At 41.9% G+C, this 17,397-nt stretch overlaps 2 protein-coding genes across 2 annotated transcripts; both read left to right on the top strand.

The window, feature by feature from the left end:
• Window positions 1-1,381: 1,381 nt before the first annotated feature.
• Window positions 1,382-3,805, top strand: LOC150000664 (protocadherin alpha-1-like). Its single transcript, XM_090289381.1, has one exon. It carries the CDS (start codon window positions 1,382-1,384, stop codon window positions 3,803-3,805), a length of 2,424 nt encoding a protein of 807 aa, XP_090145507.1.
• Window positions 3,806-10,531: 6,726 nt separating this feature from the next.
• LOC150000663 (protocadherin alpha-2-like) lies at window positions 10,532-17,397 on the top strand. Its single transcript, XM_090290249.1, is given in 3 exon segments — window positions 10,532-13,000; window positions 14,826-14,926; window positions 17,172-17,397. Coding segments are annotated over 3 exon segments (2,796 nt in total).

Below are 17,397 nucleotides of genomic sequence, written 5' to 3'. Positions count from 1 at the left end.
GCGAAATTGTCATTCAGAATAGAAGGACAGAGAAAGTGTTTCCAGGACAAAATAAAACTGAAAGAGTTCATTAGATCCAAACCACTGTTATATGAGATGTTAAAGGGACTGGTTTAAAAAACAGAAGCTAGGGAGATGAAACAAAGGCAAACTAAATAGGCAACGAGAGTGGAAAAGGAACTGTGGGTACGGGAAGCATATTGGGGGGAGGTCAACAGGTAGGGGGAATGGGGAAAGGGAGGGAGATGATATAGGAATTGGGGATCAAGGTAGGAGGGAATGGAATAGACGGAGAGAGGTTGGGAGGAACTGTATGCACAACTAATGGACATAATCTAAAAGGGGGGGACAACTGGAGGGAGGGGGGCCACCGGGTGGAGGGGAGCAGAGGGAAGGGAAATTGGCACAAATGTAATATTTTAATCAATAAAACACATTAAATCTGAAAAAAAAAATGTTGATGATGGATTCTTTTCAAATCCCCAGATATATTAACTTGATATTGATTCTATATTTATATTATTTTAACTTAAGTATGACAATATTTTGTCTTAATAAGAAAAAAGAAAAAATATAATTTCCTTAAAACTGGCTGTAGGAATAAAGATCAATCAATTTGGAATGACTTTTGGAGGTCAGAGCTATAAGTTCAGCAATTAGATGTTATATAAAAAGTAAGAAAGTGAAATGTCCCAAATATCATTATTCTAAGACTTAAAGTATCAGAAAATGGTGCTGTTTTTTATACAACACAGAAAGCATCTTAAATATATTTCATCAAAATTTCTAAATATTTCATATATAAGTACTTGGTAATGACATATCATTTAAAAAATAGACAACCAAACTATTGAAGGATAACGTCAATTTTAGTGGTCTAAGTGCCCTATTTGAAAACTCCAGTGTTCAGTTATAAGTATTTAACAATAAAATATATGAGCTGATAGATTGCTTTAAATGAAAGAGGTAGTTTTTTTATGCATATTGTGATTTTCTAAAATCTAATTGTAATGTTTTTGTGAAAACAGCTAAAGGAAAATGTTGAAGGACATACTCTCTAGGGACATTTGAAATATCTGGGCCTTTAAAAGGACATAAAATTGAACATGACTGCATTGAGTAAATTGCAAATGAATTTGAGACTATTTTGGAAATCAATGAATTGATCTAAAATCTACACCATTAGCCACATGATGTCGCTGTATACCACAAAGTCTTATCATTGGAAATGTACTGATCATCAAAACTTAAGGAGGAAGCTCCATTTTGTCACCGCCCAAGAGAAGACAAAAACGATAAGGAGATAAGTTATTAAAAATATGAAGTAAAAAGTCATGATTTTGAAGTAAGGTGAGAGAAGTACGAAAGGTGTGCTTTTGCGATGCTGTATCCCAGGCGAAGGGGCAAGGGAGGCCGGCGCCTGCTGCTCTCGCTTCTGCTCCTTGCAGCCTGGAAGGCGGGGAGCGGCCAGGTCCACTACTCGGTCCCGGAGGAGGCCAAACACGGCACCTTCGTGGGCCGCATCGCGCAGGACCTGGGACTGGAGCTGACGGAGCTGGTGCCGCGCCTGTTTCGGTTGGCGCCCAAAGGCCACGGGGACCTTCTGGAGGTAAATCTGCAGAATGGCATTTTGTTTGTGAATTCTCGGATTGACCGCGAGGAGCTGTGCGGGCGGAGCCTGGAGTGCAGCATCCACCTCGAGGTGATCGTGGAGAGGCCGCCGCAGGTTTTCCACGTGGAGGTAGAGGTGAAGGATATAAATGATAATCCACCGGTCTTCAGAGAAAGAGAACAGAGGTTATTTATTCCTGAATCTAGACTGCTGGATTCGCGTTTCCCGGTAGAGGGCGCTGCAGACGCGGACATTGGTACAAATGCTCTTCTAACCTACGCTCTGAGCTCCAGCGATTATTTCTCTTTGGATGTACAGGCAAATGATGAACTGAGTAAGTCACTTTCACTTGAATTGAGAAAATCTTTGGATAGAGAAGAAAAACCAGAACTTCATTTATTATTGACAGCCACTGATGGAGGCAAACCTAAACTGGAAGGTACAGTTCAACTGCTGATAACGGTGCTCGATGTTAATGATAACGCCCCATTGTTCGCCCAGGCCGTGTACAGAGTCCACTTATTAGAAACTACAGCAAATGGAACATTAGTGACCACATTAAATGCCTCTGATGCTGACGAAGGTGTAAATGGAGAAATTGTATTTTTATTTGGCAGTGATGTCCCTCTCAACATTAGAAAGAACTTCAAAATTGATTCCAGCTCAGGAGAAATTAGATTAATCGGTAGACTGGATTATGAAGAAACAAAATCCTATGAAGTTCAGGTAAAAGCAGTTGATAAAGGAAGTCCCCCAATGTCAAATCACTGCAAGGTTTTAGTGAAAGTGCTGGATGTAAATGATAATGCTCCGGAACTGGCGGTCACCTCCTTGTCTTTGCCAGTCAGAGAGGACGCTCCACTCAGCACCGTCATCGCCTTCATTTCCGTGTCCGATCGCGACTCCAGTGTCAACGGGCAGGTGACCTGTACCCTGACACCTGATGTCCCCTTCAAGCTGGTGTCCACCTTTAAGAATTATTATTCACTGGTGCTGGACAGCGCCCTGGACCGCGAGAGCGTGTCGGACTATGCGGTAGTAGTGACCGCGCGGGACGGGGGCTCGCCTTCGCTGTCGACCACAGCCAGCGTGTCCGTGGAGGTGGCCGACGTGAACGACAATGCGCCGGCGTTTGCGCAGCCTGAGTACACGGTGTTCGTCAAGGAGAACAACCCACCGGGCTGCCACATCTTCACGGTGTCCGCGCAGGACTTAGACGCACAGGAGAACGCACTGGTGTCCTACTCGCTGGTGGAGCGGCGGGTGGGTGAGCGTGCGCTGTCGAGCTACGTGTCTGTGCACGCGGAGAGCGGCAAGGTGTACGCACTGCAGCCTCTGGACCACGAGGAGCTGGAGCTGCTGCAGTTCCAGGTGAGCGCGCGTGACGCGGGAGTGCCGCCTCTGGGCAACAACGTGACGCTGCAGGTGTTCGTGCTGGACGAGAACGACAATGCACCCGCGCTTCTGCCGCCTGGAGCAGATGGCAGGGGCACTGCGGTGAGTGAGCTGGTGTCTCGGTCGGTGGGCACAGGCCATGTGGTGGCGAAGGTGCGCGCGGTGGACGCGGATTCTGGCTACAACGCGTGGCTGTCTTACGAGCTGCAGTCGGTGGAGGGTGGTGCGCGCAGCCCGTTTCGCGTGGGGCTCTACACAGGCGAGATCAGCACCACGCGCGCCCTGGATGAGGCTGACGATCCGCGCCAGCGCCTGCTGGTGCTGGTGAAGGACCATGGGGAGCCATCTCTGGTGGCCACGGCCACAGTGCTGCTATCGCTGGTGGAGACCAGCCAGGCGCCAAAGACCTCGTCGCGAGTGTCTGCAGGGACCGTGATCGCGGAGACCACGCTGGTGGATGTGAACGTGTACTTAATCATCGCCATCTGTGCGGTGTCCAGCCTGTTGGTGCTCACGCTGCTGCTGTACACGGCTCTGCGGTGCTCGACGCCGCCCACTGTCGGCGCATGCGGGCCAGGGAAGCCCACGCTGGTGTGCTCCAGCGCGGTGGGGAGCTGGTCCTATTCGCAGCAGAGGCGGCAGAGGGCGTGCTCTGGGGAGGGGCCGCCCAAGATGGATCTCATGGCCTTCAGCCCCAGTCTTCCTCCGGGTCCGAAAATGACGGAAGGAAACGAACATCCAGAAACAAATTCGGAACTTTCCGGTAATGTAAGTCCGACTTTTAAGCTTTGGCTTTAATTAATTTTTTTAAAGAAAATTTTACTATATAACCACCTTTTCAAATTTGACTTTTAAAAATGTATTCAAAATGTTCACTATAATTGAAACAAATCTTAGCATTTAATATAAATATTCATTCTGTTATTTGCAGCTGCATCTTGAATGGACCATAGAAACAAACAAACAAAAAGGGACCGATTGTCATATTATTTGAAAAAATATCTTACTTTTTAAAAATACTGAAATACTAAGCAGTCTTGATTATATTTAACACAGGATCACAATGTAGTCATATACAGACATTTCCAGGTCTATTTATTACCTTAATCTTGTAATGAAAGGTCAAGCCCTTGACAAAAATTAATTTCTCTCCTCCACTCACATTACTCTGTCCCCATAGCTGCATTTGCTAATGTCTATGGATAAGATTTCTTCTGGAGACATTCAGTACTTATGAATCCATTCCACAAGCACACATGGAGAGCCCTACTGCAGAACCTAGGGACAGAGCAACAGTAAAACAACAGAGGCAAGATTGCTTCCAGGGGACCATATTGTATTTAAAATAACATTTAGGTTATGAAAAGATGTGGATTTGGCGTAATATTGCTTCTTCCATTTTCTTTGTATAACCAGGGTACTCTATTCATGACTTTTTGAAAAAAGAGGCAGTAAAATGCTGACTGTTGTTATTAGCAAGGTTTCTTAGAAACAAAGCAGATGAAGGTTTTCCCTGTATGTGTGACCAGTACTCAGAAACTATGTGTAATTCTCATTGCTTCAGCTAAAGAAAAATATAATCAAATAGAGGGAAATGCCCTGGAAGGGGAAATTAAAATGATCAAACAGTTGGGATAGATAGAGGAAACTATATTTTGAGACCAAGCTAAAAATCATAAATAGTATGGCAAAGGTAAACATATATTTTCTTCTACTGAGCCAGAAAAACTTGAGGTAAAGGCTGGCACTTGAAGCTAAAATGGCACAAGTTGTTTCTTCAAGAATTTATATAGGTTGAAGAAGGAGTTTTCTGACAATACTTCACTGAGAGGTAACAATAAGATTGGTAATGGAATTGAGCATTATTTGATAAATACCAATAGCCTTTTAAATTTTTAAAAATTAATTTGAGAGAGAGAGAGACTGACTGTAAAACATCAATTTGTTGCTCCACTCATCTATGCACTCATTGGTGCTTCTTGCATGTGATCTGACTGGGGATGGAACCCACAACCTTGGTGCATCAGGATGATTCTCCAACTAACTGGGTTACCTGGCCAGGGCAGCCTGAAGACACTCAGGCATGCCTTCACACAAATATATTTGGATCACTGACAAAAACAGAATTTTAGATTGATAAATTATGGATCTAAGAACAACTAAACAATTATTTCTGTATAATGGTTATTGTTGGGTTGGTTGAAGGTACTAACTTGATCACTAAACCAAAAGAAATGGGTTTAAAAAGGAGATTTTTAATGAAAAGGTAATTCTGGAATGGAAAAAAAGATTATTGTGGACTGATATTGTTACTTAGTATTTATTTTAATATAAATAAATGAGCAGTTTTCCCATTGATAGTTAATATTCTTGTTTCATTCAGAATCTTTGGACAGTTAACACAAATTTCTCTTAAAATTTTTTTTCATATTCACCCAAGGATATTTTCTTAAATTGGTTTTAGAGAGGAGAATGAAAAGAGAGAAACATCAATGTGAAGGAGAAGCATTGATTGATTGCCTCCCATAGGCGTCCCACCTAGGGAATGAACCTGTAATCTTGGTATGTACCCTGACTGGGAATCAAACCCACAACCTTTTGGTGCATGGGATGATGCTTCAACCAACTGAACCATCAGGCTTGGGCAACACAACTTTCAATTGTTTTGTCTTTCTTTGTAAGATTTATTTCAGGAAATGTAGTATATCAATTCTTTTCTTCTTCTTTATAAAGTTGAACCAGCCCTGGCTGGTGTGGCTCAGTGGATTGAGTGCTGGCTTGCAAACCAGAGGGTTGCTGGTTTGATTCTCAGTCAGGGCACGTGCCTGGGTTACTCCAAATTCCCAGTTGGGAGAGTGCAAAAAGCAGCCACACATTAATGTTTCTCTCCCTCTCTTTCTCCCTCCCTTCCCTCTCTCTAAAAATAAATAAATAAAATCTTTAAAAAAAATTTTTTAAAAGATGAATCTTTTATCCTCTAACTTTTCCACCTATTCTTTCCTCTGATTAATATGTTATTCATTGAATATTTTAGTATTAATAAAAGCATAGAATAATGTAGATTATGGCCAAGCTTATTCTTTAGTTCTTCATGGTATGTTTACAATTCAAATTAGTTATTCACATAGGAAATTTATTGATTTAATAATGGTCATATATACCCGGGCTCAGTGGATTGAGCTCTGGCCTGAGAACCAAAGGGTCTCTGGTTCGATTCCCAGTCAAGGGCACATGCCTGGGTTTTGGGTCCCATCCCCTTTCCCTCTCTCTAAAAATTAATTAATCAATCAATCAATCAATTAATTAATTAATCAATCAATTAATTAATTAATTAATTAAAAACTGGTCATATCCTCAGAAGAGGAAGTTTTATATGATGAGATCTTTTATCAGACTATAATCATTGTTAGACAACTGGTTTAATTTTGCTGAATATTAGTTATCCATCATTCTTTTGTTGTCTATCTGAAATGATCATTGTCCTGTAGATACTGAGAATTACAATATTATTCTCACATTTCTATGGAGGTTCCAATTTTCAAAGATACCAAGAAAAACAAAGACATGATTTTGTAAAGTCTTGTTAACCACATACATTATCTCTTAATTATCTAATTTCAGTAATTAGTTTTTGTTTCATAACTGTGATTTTAAGAATTGTAACTTTATTTTCAAGTTACCTTGGTATGATGATATCATTGTAACTCCATTTGTAGGAAAATATTACATTTACATCACCAAAAATGCAAGGCAGGACACTTGAGAAGACAAATTCTTGGTATGTTCCTTCTTTTTTAAAAAAACCTTCCTTTCCAAGATTAGGATTGTAATTCTATTTTCTGGTATAACAATAAGTAATTCTAAAGTAAGGTATTAATTACTTCAGGCACCTTTGAGACTTGTGGTCAGTCAAGAATACAGATAGATAAGAATGAGAAAGTTGTTGATTTTGATTGATAGCAGTAGTTTTGTTCTCTTCCTTCTGGGAACGCTGGAGGATTTCACTTCTGTGTTACTTTGAGGTGTGACTTTCTTTGACCAGTGAAATGTAACTGTGTCTCACTTCCAAGCAGAAGCATGTAATTGCCAATGCAAGGCTCTTCTACTGTCTTATGCTGTTGCAGCAATTGTGAAAGCACAGGTTGATATTGAGATGCCATAATCTGAAGGCAGTTTGGGATGCCGAGCCAACATGTGGAGGAAAGCTGTCGTAGGCAGTCTCCATAACCACAGAAGACTTTGCAGGAGCCAGAAATAAAGCTGTGTTTATTTTAGAGGGAAAACTGAAGTAGTCAGTGTATAGCAACATGTTCATTGGGGTTCCACTGTCATTAAGCTAATGTGAACAGAATAAATTTTAAGATGAGAGCATTACAACTGATAGAACATTATTATTGACCTTTTTGCTAAGGCATCTGACCACTAAGCAGATTAGATAATGGATTCCATGGAAAAAATAATTGTGTTGTGATTTCTTTTTCTTATATATAAACATAGAAAAAATAAACAATTTTAAATATTTTAGGGACCTCTTCTTTTTATGTATTGTTTAGGATCCCTTCCCTCTTCATTTTTTTCCTTCTAGGGCTTTGCTATAGTTTTATGAAATACTGGGATGAAGATATTGTGAGAATAAATGCTCTGACACATTAATTTAGGGACTCGACAGTTGGCTTTGATAAGTACAAAGGGTATAATTTTAGCAATGGGTACTATATTAGTTTCATAGGGCTCCTGCAACAAATTACCACAAACTTGGTGGCTTAGAACAACAGAAATTATTTTTCACAATTCTAGAGGCCAGAAGTCCAACACCAAGGTGTTTGTTCTCAGAGCCACATTCCCTCTGAAGACTCTAGGGAAGAATTCTCCCTTGCCTCTTCTGGTTTGTGGTGGTTCCTGGCATTCTTTAGCTTATGGAAACATAATGCCAATTTCTGTGTCAGTCATCATATGTTTTTCCTGTGTCTCTATGTATTTCTCTCTCTCTCTCTCTCTCTCTCTCTCTCTCTCTCTCTCTCTCTCTCTCTCTCTTTCTCTCTCTCTTGTCTCCTATAAGGACACTTTTCATAAGCTTTATGACCAACCCTAATCTGCAATGATGTTAGGATTAGAGTTACCTTAATTATATTCATAAAGACCTTTATTCCAAATACATCACATGCCATGGTTCTGAGTGGGTATATCTTTTGGGGGCTACTATTTACTCAAACCATTGCAGATGCCAAGAGATGTCAAGCTGGGTGGTATTTGTTGAGCATGGTTTCTCAGTCTTCTTTCCTCATTGGGGGAAATATGCTTGGATTTCTGGCAATGGCACTCCATCCCTCTGAGCAAGGGAGAAAAATATTCTAGATCCTCAGAAACTCTAATAAATGCATAATATACCTTACACCCACAGCCATGTCATTCTGAAACTCCAGCAAAATCACCTTCTAGGATTATAAAAATTGCCTCAAGTAAGCTATGTTTCCTAGAGCTAATTCCAGGTATAATTTCTTAATACGTCAACAGTAGCCAGTATGTTGGCCACTGATTAGTATATCAACATTACTGGGTATTAACAAACATGCAGTTGCATTGCAACTACATAATGATGCAATGGCCAGTCTGTAGCTCTGTGCAATCAGTTTAAGATCCAGTATAATCTGGCTACATGAGGCCTTGCGCTGGCCTTCACTTCACAAGAACAATCTCCTCATTTTCAGTCCACATAATTTAGGCATGGCTTATTTCATTTCCTGATTTCAACAATGAATGAGAGACTCATGTCTGGCCAAGTGAGAACCATCACAACTATTGACTAAAGGAAAGATATGTCATCTAAACTGGGTCATGTGAAGTGATAGTTTGGGATTTCTGCCAGGGCTATTAGGAAAAGGGCACTTTCTGTTGAGAGTCACTAAATGTAGCCTAAAAATATATAGCCTAAAAGTTACTTTGGCCGTTTGTCATCACATGGGAAAAGCCTACCTGAGAAAGAAGGTCAACAGAGGAAAGTAATAATAGATTACTTACTAGTTCTGCCTGAAACTAGTAAGTAATTATCCATTTCCATATATAAGACAGTAAATGATGCTCTGCTTTCTTACATCAGTTCACTTGGAGTTCACTGTTAGAATATGATTAATATAAATATGCACTTCCATACATGGTGTGGATAAGTATCTTAAGATATAGGCCTCAAAGGAGAAATTACTTTTGGTTTTTAGTGCCAGGAAAAACTTGTTTTTCTTTAGCATGGATTTTGCTTTTCTTTTATGGAAACAGTAAAGTTTGCAATTAATTTTGTTTTCCTCTTTGCCAAAACAAAACTTTTGACCTCCTTAGAGTAACTAAAAACAATTATTATGTATTTTGCACACTGACCCACCCCTAAATTCATTTTATTTCATCCCTATGTTATCTTTATTTTATTTGCCTATTGATGTATGTGAAGGGCCCAGCTAAGAATTAATAAAAGAAGATATTCACAAACAATTAATACTAAAAATAGATCAGTTGTACTATTCAATAATTCAGATGTAGTATAAAATTAAATACTCTTAAATTAAGAGCACATTATCCAAGTGAGAAATGAATTATTAACTTTTCAAACATCTGCAAACTGTTTAGAAAACAAAATTAAATCATAAAAAATCAACAGTGAAATATATAAATGTATTTTCAATTGACTGATTTACCTTTGATTCCTATGTGCTTCACTTGAAGAAATGGTTAAACAAAAAGAGGTAATAAAACCAAAAGAAAGCAGGATCTCAGAGATAGATTTTCACACCCTTGTTCATAACAGCATTATTCACAATAGCCAAGAGGTGGAAACAATCCAAATCTCCATGAACATATGGATATATAGATAAACAATGTGGTATACACACACATTAGAATATTATTTAGTCTTAAAGAAATAAAATCCAGTAACATGCTACAACATAGATGAAACTTAAGGACACTATGTTAAGTGAACTAAGACAGTCATAGACAGATACTGTATGATTCCACTGATACGAGGTATCTAAAGGGGTGAAATTCATAAAGACAGAAACTAGAATGATGAATGGGGATGTGGTGGAAAATTTAAAGTTGTCTAATAAATATAGCGTTTCAGATTTGAAAGGTGAAAAGTTCTGGAGTTCTGTTTCACAACAATGTGAATACTTAACATACTAATAATCTGTATATTTAAAAATGGTTGAGATGGTAAACTTAATACTTTTAAGACAATAAGAAGAGGGAAGGAATATATTCCAGAGTTTAAAGCTATGTTTCAAAGATGAAAGCTATGAATCAATTTAGATCAGACAGTCTAGTTTTACATCTACAGGATAAGCAGTAGAGGCTACATTTTGGCCACATGATGTCGCTGTCTACCACAGAGTGGTGTCGAGGAAGAAAAATACCCAGAGCCGCATTCTCACTCCAGAGAAGCAGGACAATAAAAGAAGCAGCAGGAGACTAGCGGAGAATATTTCATATTTTGCAAAACATGATTTTCTAATTTGAGCAACTCGCTGAGGATTGGTAATGGTGTCTTCTATGAGAAGGGACAGGGAGGTCGGGCGTTTGCTGCTCTCGCTTCTGTTCCTAGCAGCCTGGGAAACCCGGAGCGCCCAGGTCCACTACTCGGTCCCCGAGGAGGTCAAACACGGCACCTTCGTGGGCCGCATCGCGCAGGACCTGGGGCTGGAGCTGGTGGAGCTGGTGCCGCGCCTGTTCCGGGTGGTGTCCAATGGCTATGGGGACCTTCTGGAGGTAAATCTGCAGAACGGCATCTTGTTTGTGAATTCTCGGATTGACCGCGAGGACCTGTGCGGGTGGAGCCTGGAGTGCATTATCCATCTGGAGGTGGTCGTGGAGAGGCCGCTGCAGGTTTTCCACGTGGAAGTGGAGGTGAAGGACATTAATGACAATCCGCCGATATTTCCAATGGCGGTAAAGACTCTCTGCTTTCACGAATCGAGGCTGCTTGACTCGCGGTTTCCTCTAGAGGCGGCAACTGATGCAGATATAGGAATAAACGCTCTTCTTTCCTACAAACTCAGCTCCAGTGAGTTTTTCTTTCTAGATATACAGATAAGTGATGAACTAAGCCAGTCTCTGTTTCTTGTGCTTAGGAAATCTCTGGACAGAGAGGAAACTGCCGCGGTTAATTTGTTACTAGTGGCTACTGATGGCGGCAAACCTGAGCTTACGGGTACCGTTCAATTGCTTATTAAGGTGTTGGATGTGAATGACAATGAACCGACTTTTGACCAATCAGTTTACAAAGTACAATTGTTAGAGAATATCGCAAATGGAACATTGGTGATTAAACTAAATTCTTCTGATGCAGATGAAGGATCAAACAGCGAGATTGTGTATTCGTTTAGCAGTGATGCGCCCTCCACTATAAAGACCAAGTTCAAAATAGATTCCAGCACAGGGGAAATCAGAACCAAGGGACAATTCGATTATGAAGAAACAAAATCCTACGAGATTCAAGTCATTGCATATGACAATGGAACTCCATCAATGACTGGGCACTGTAAAATTTCAGTAAAAATTGTGGACATCAATGATAACACCCCAGAAGTCTCAATAACATCTCTTTTACTCCCGATCCGAGAGAACGCTCCGCTGGGCACCGTAATCGCCCTCATCGTGGTGTCCGACGGCGACTCAGGTGTCAATGGGCAAGTGACTTGCACCCTGGCGTCCCAAGTTCCCTTCAAGCTGGTATCCACCTTTAAGAATTACTATTCTCTGGTGCTGGACAGCGCCCTGGACCGCGAGAGCGTGTCGGAGTATGCTGTAGTAGTGATCGGGCAGGACGGGGGCTCCCCTTCATTGTCGGCCACAGCCAGCGTGTCCGTGGAGGTGGCCGACGTGAACGACAATGCGCCGGCGTTCGCGCAGCCCGAGTACACGGTGTTTGTCAAGGAGAACAACCTGCCGGGCTGCAACATCTTTACAGTGTCCGCGCGGGACTTGGACGCACAGGAGAACGCGCTGGTGTCCTACTCACTGGTGGAGCGGCGGGTGGGTGAGCGTGCGCTGTCGAGCTACGTGTCTGTGCACGCGGAGAGCGGCAAGGTGTACGCGCTGCAACCTCTGGACCACGAGGAGCTGGAGCTGCTGCAGTTCCAGGTGAGCGCGCATGACGCGGGAGTGCCGCCTCTGGGCAGCAACGTGACGCTGCAGGTGTTTGTGCTGGACGAGAACGACAATGCGCCCGCGCTGCTGCCTCCTGGGGCGGGAGGCGGGGGCGGTGCTTCCAGAGAGCTAGTGTCTCGGTCTGTGGGTGCGGGCCACGTGGTGGCAAAAGTGCGCGCGGTGGACGCTGACTCTGGCTACAACGCATGGCTATCTTACGAGCTACAGTCGGCAACAGGTGATGCACGCAGCCCGTTCCGCGTGGGGCTGTACACGGGCGAGATCAGCACGACGCGCGCCCTGGACGAAGCAGATGCTCCGCGCCAGCGCTTGCTGGTGCTGGTAAAGGACCACGGCGAGCCGGCGCTGGCGGCCACGGCCACGGTGCTACTGTCGCTAGTGGAGAGCAGCCAGGCGCCAAAGACCTCATCACGAGCGTCTTCTGGCGCCGCAAACGCAGAGGTGACGCTTGTGGACGTGAACGTGTACCTAATCATCGCCATCTGTGCGGTGTCCAGCCTGTTGGTGCTCACGCTGCTGCTGTACACGGCGCTGAGGTGCTCGGCGCCGCCCACCGACGGTGTGTTCGGGCCGGGGAAGCCCACGCTGGTGTGCTCCAGCGCGGTGGGGAGCTGGTCGTACTCGCATCAGAGACGACAGAGGGTGTGCTCTGGAGAGGGACCTCCCAAGACAGACCTCATGGCCTTCAGCCCCAGTCTTCCTCAGGGTTCAGGCTCCGCAGAAGAAAGACAAGTTTCAGAATCAGAACATGTAGGAAAGGTGAGTCTTTTAATTTTTCCTGCCAATTCTAAAATTGTCCTATTTCCTTGATTTTTTATGATTCTATTATTTTCATTCAAAGTTCTGCCTTTATTTTATATCATTATCCTATTGGAATGGATTAAAGATCAATTTTTTGCATTGAAAACAATTTACTTAAATAGTTTTGTTATTTTTACATTTTGGCTTTTCCATAATTAAATCTATTCATGCATAAAAGAGCCTTTAAGATTGAAACTCTTCAGCAAGATTTGAAAACTTATTACCTGTGAATATTTTTCTCAAATTAAAAAATTTACAATTGGTAAAATTTATAGAGTATGATGTTATAATATATATTTCCCAAATACGTGCACACCATCCATTCAGTCAGTCAGAATATGTTGGACTAAGACTATATTATATATCTGAACATGTCCTAAATAATTCTTTCAGTTAAGAATTAATTTGTCTTTATTTGTTTGTGCAACAGTTAATAAGTTAGTTTTTATTTTCCTTGTGTTTGAAAGCAGCGGTAATAGACCTTTTAATGTCAGGTCCTCCAAAATCATCTATCATAGATCATTACTTTGGTATGGCTTTCAGTAGTAAAATAAACTGCTATTTGGGACTGAGATTTCACACTTGCAAAATCCTGGATGTTTTAAGGCATAATAGAGAGTTCATTGAGAAAAGAGCCCCCTCCCTGTTTTTAATTAAATAATGTTTAACACACAAAAGGTTACGTAGAGGAGGGGCCAGATGTTGGGACTTTTTCTTCTCACAAATGGAGCATACTCTAATCCAATCTTGATGTTTACTGGTTGCTGGATCATTCTTCCAATGTCGGTACCCCTGGGCTAATAATGTATACAGGCGTCCCACTGAGCGAAGATTGATCACCTCTCTCTGGCACCACACTCTGTGCCTAGGATAAAGTTTTCTATGACAGAGGTCACTCAGTGTCACTTGGTAGCATCCAAATTCTTAATGAAGTTGGAATTTGTTTTTAAGGTAAGAACTGGTATTGGATTACTATATTTTCATTGGAAACTCCTGTGATGGGTAAATAAAACACTAAACTTGACAAGTAAAATTTACACTTGGAAATGGAATTAAAAAAATTTTTTTCAACCAAAAGAAGATGTCTTGGGATGAAATAACTGTCATTGACTATTTGGTTCTTAGTTATTTGCTGTTCCTGCCCCCAAATGTATGAGGATATTGATGAAGCATAGAAATAATTTCCAATAAGTGATCTTAGCCATAGCCACTTCACGTCTGGGATTTTCTTTTACAGGAATTGGGCCGCTTCACATTTGGGATTTTCTTTTACAGGAATTGAGGAGTTTAGAGATTTTGAATTCCATTTAAGGGTAGCCAGCTCTTACAGGAAACTTATTAGCTTCTCAGCACTGATAAGCCTCAAAATTCAGAGTATATATTTCTCAGGAATCAGAAAAGTTCATCCGAGGCTTTATATATTTACAGAGAAAAACAGATAGCTTGAACAAATGAGGAAGAGCTTTTTCTTGAAGGGGGTCATCCTGTTACAGAGCCCCTGGGCTGCTCCAATTGAAAACAAACCCACGGGCTCTTTAGTTAGGGGTCCGATTGCCCGCCGCCGAAATTACAACTCTGAATATTATATTTGAGTGAAAAGAAAAATTGTTTATTTAACAGTTACACATATCCTTGTCTCCCCTCTACCAAACCTAACCAGTTTTAGGGGGGTCAGAAACACCGTTTCCCTACTTCCTAGGCACAGTTCAGTTTTACCAGCAGCTGCCAATCACTCAATCTGATTGACAGTTCCTTTCTGTGCTGTGGTGTCCTCCAGCTCTCAATGCAGGACCACCTGGATTCTCAGCCTCCTTGCGAACTGTCTTCTTTCTGTAAACCGCGTGGATCTCCTCTCCTTCTCCAGAGCACCTCTGCGAGCACTCACCAGCGAGGAAGCCAGCCCCCCGAGTGTGCCCCCGAGCGTGCCCCCGAGCATGCCCCCCCCCAGCGTGTCCTCCCTAAAGTGTTCGCAGCTGCCTATATATCCCTGACTGCGTCCTCTGATGCAGTGGGTGTTGCCAATAGTTCTGACCATTGGCAGAACCCCACGTAGGCTCTGTGTGCTTTCCATACCATCACCTGGTTCAAGACTCCTCCCATCCACCTGAGGCTTTGGATGCATTAAAGCAATTTACATAATGAAAGACACCGGCCATCAGCCTCAGGCATGTGGAGGCATTCTGAAAGCTGCTTCCTTCTCCCCATCCCCAGCCACAAACTCCGGGGATTTTTGGACTCCCCTGTTTCTGTAACAATCCCACCTAGAGTATCATAGCTACTCACCACCTTGAGATTTGTGTGTAGAATGTATGAATGGTTAGGTGGAATCCCTTCTACTGGGGCTCTAGCCACTACATTTCTACTATAGGTAAATGGTAAGCTTTTAAAACTATATCCAATTGTGCCCAGATCTACAGGAGTCAAATTTTATTGCTATATATGTTTTTTTAAGGTTTCTTATTATTTACATTTTCCTAGTTGCCTTAGTACATTCTGAAGTGTCTTGAAATGTATGGCATTACAATAAGTTGTCAATTAATAGTATTACAATGATTATAAAACCCACAGTGTTTTTTAAGTGTAATTTATTAATTATGCTATTACAGTTGTCTCAATTCCTTCCCTTTGCTCCTCTCTGCCTAATATCCTCCTTCCCTCCAGCAATCCCCCCTTAGTTCATGTCCATGGGTCATGCATATAACTTCTTTGGCTTCTCCATTTCCTTTACTATTTTAAGCATCCTCCTGTCTATTTTGTATGTACCAATTATGCTTCTTAATCCCTGTACCTTCCCCCTCCCCACTGATAATCCTCCACATGACCTCCATATCTATGATTCTGTTCCTGTTCTAGTTGTGTGCTTAGTTTGTTTTTGTTTTTTATATTCAGTTGTTGATAGTTGTGAGTTTGTCATTTTAAGGTCATAGTTTTGATATTCTTTTTCCTCAGATAAGTCCCTTTAGCATTTTATATAATAAGGGCTTGGTGATGATGAACTTCTTTTGCTTTACCTTGTCTGGGAAGCACTTTATCTGTCCTTCCATTCTAAATGATAGCTTTGCCGGATAAAGTAATCTTGGTTGTGGGTCCTTGCTTTTCATCACTTTGAATACTTCTTGTCAGCTCCTTCTTGCCTGCAAAGTTTCTTTTGAGAAATCAGTTGATAGGCATATGGGAACTCCTTTGTAGGTAACTCTCTGCTTTTCTCTTGCTGCTTTTAAGATTCTCTCTTTATCTTTAAGCTTTGGTATTTTAATTATGATGTGTCTTGGTGTGGTCCTCTTTTGGTCCAAGTTGTTTGGTACTGTTCCATGCTTCCTGGACTTGTATATCTATTTCTTTTACCTTTCATTATTTTTTCAAATAAGTTTTCAATTTCTTGTTCTTCCTCTACTCCTGGCATTCCTATGATTCAGATGTTGGCACTTTTGGAGATGTCCAAAAGTCTGCTTATTCTCTCCTCATTTAAAAAAATTATCTTTTCATCATTCTGTACTGGTTGACTGTTTATTTCCTCCTTATGTTCCAAACCATTGATTTGAACCCTGGTTTTCTTCCTTTCCATCACTGTTGGTTCCTTGTGGATTTTTCTTTATTTCACTTAGTGTAGCCTTCATTTCTTCACTTATGCATTTGCTATACTCAGTGAGTTCTCTAAGCATTCTATCACCAGTGTTTTGAACTCTGCATCTGATAGGTTGGCTATCTCTGTTTTGCTTAGTCCTTTTACTGGAGTTTTGATCTGTTCTTTCAGTTGAGCCATATTTCTTTGTTTCCTCAAATTGGCAGCCTCCCTGGTGTTTGTTTCTATGTATTAGGTAGAGCTGCTTTTGACTCCATGTCTTGGTGCACCTTTTATATTGTAAGGGGCAGAGCCTTAGATATTCACCAGGGTGGGGCAACCCACTATACCACTTTGTGGTTCTGTATGTTGGGGAGGAGTCAGAGAAGGAACAATGTCACTTGCTCAGCACTAGCCCCTTTTCCAGTTACTTCATCCACTTCTCACATGCAACTAGCACCCCTTTAGCTGTTGCTCTGGTGGTGATTCCCAGAATGGGTGGGTTTGCTTCATTCTAAGACCTAGGATGAGGATGGGGGCAGGGGACTCTAAATGGACTCTCCTGAGAGAGGGGTAGATTCTTCTGCTGCCCCAACCCCAACTGGTTTTTACAGCCAGAAGCTATGAGGCTTTATTTTATGGGCCTAGGAACTCTGGGCTGCATGGTCTGGGCTGTGGATGGGATACCTCCCCAGGTGTCATTCCCAGCTTTTATCCCCCACATATGAATGTGGGACTACCAGTTCTTCTGGTGGCCGCAGCTGCCTTGCACTACCACACAGCATCCTCTCCACCCCAGCTCCCCAGCTCCATTCCTCTTACCCCTCTGGACGAATATTTCTTCTTTAAATCCTTGGTTGTTGGACTTCCATAG

Source organism: Furipterus horrens, unplaced genomic scaffold, assembly GCF_987537825.1.
Source record: "Furipterus horrens unplaced genomic scaffold, mFurHor1.1.pri manual_scaffold_10, whole genome shotgun sequence".
Lineage (NCBI taxonomy): Eukaryota > Metazoa > Chordata > Mammalia > Chiroptera > Furipteridae > Furipterus > Furipterus horrens.
This window is presented reverse-complemented; position numbering and strand designations above follow the sequence as displayed.

What these genes read in the sequence shown, in the direction of transcription:
- LOC150000664 (XM_090289381.1), top strand. Translation starts at nt 1,382, where the DNA reads ATGCTGTATCCCAGGCGAAGGGGCAAGGGAGGCCGGCGCCTGCTGCTC.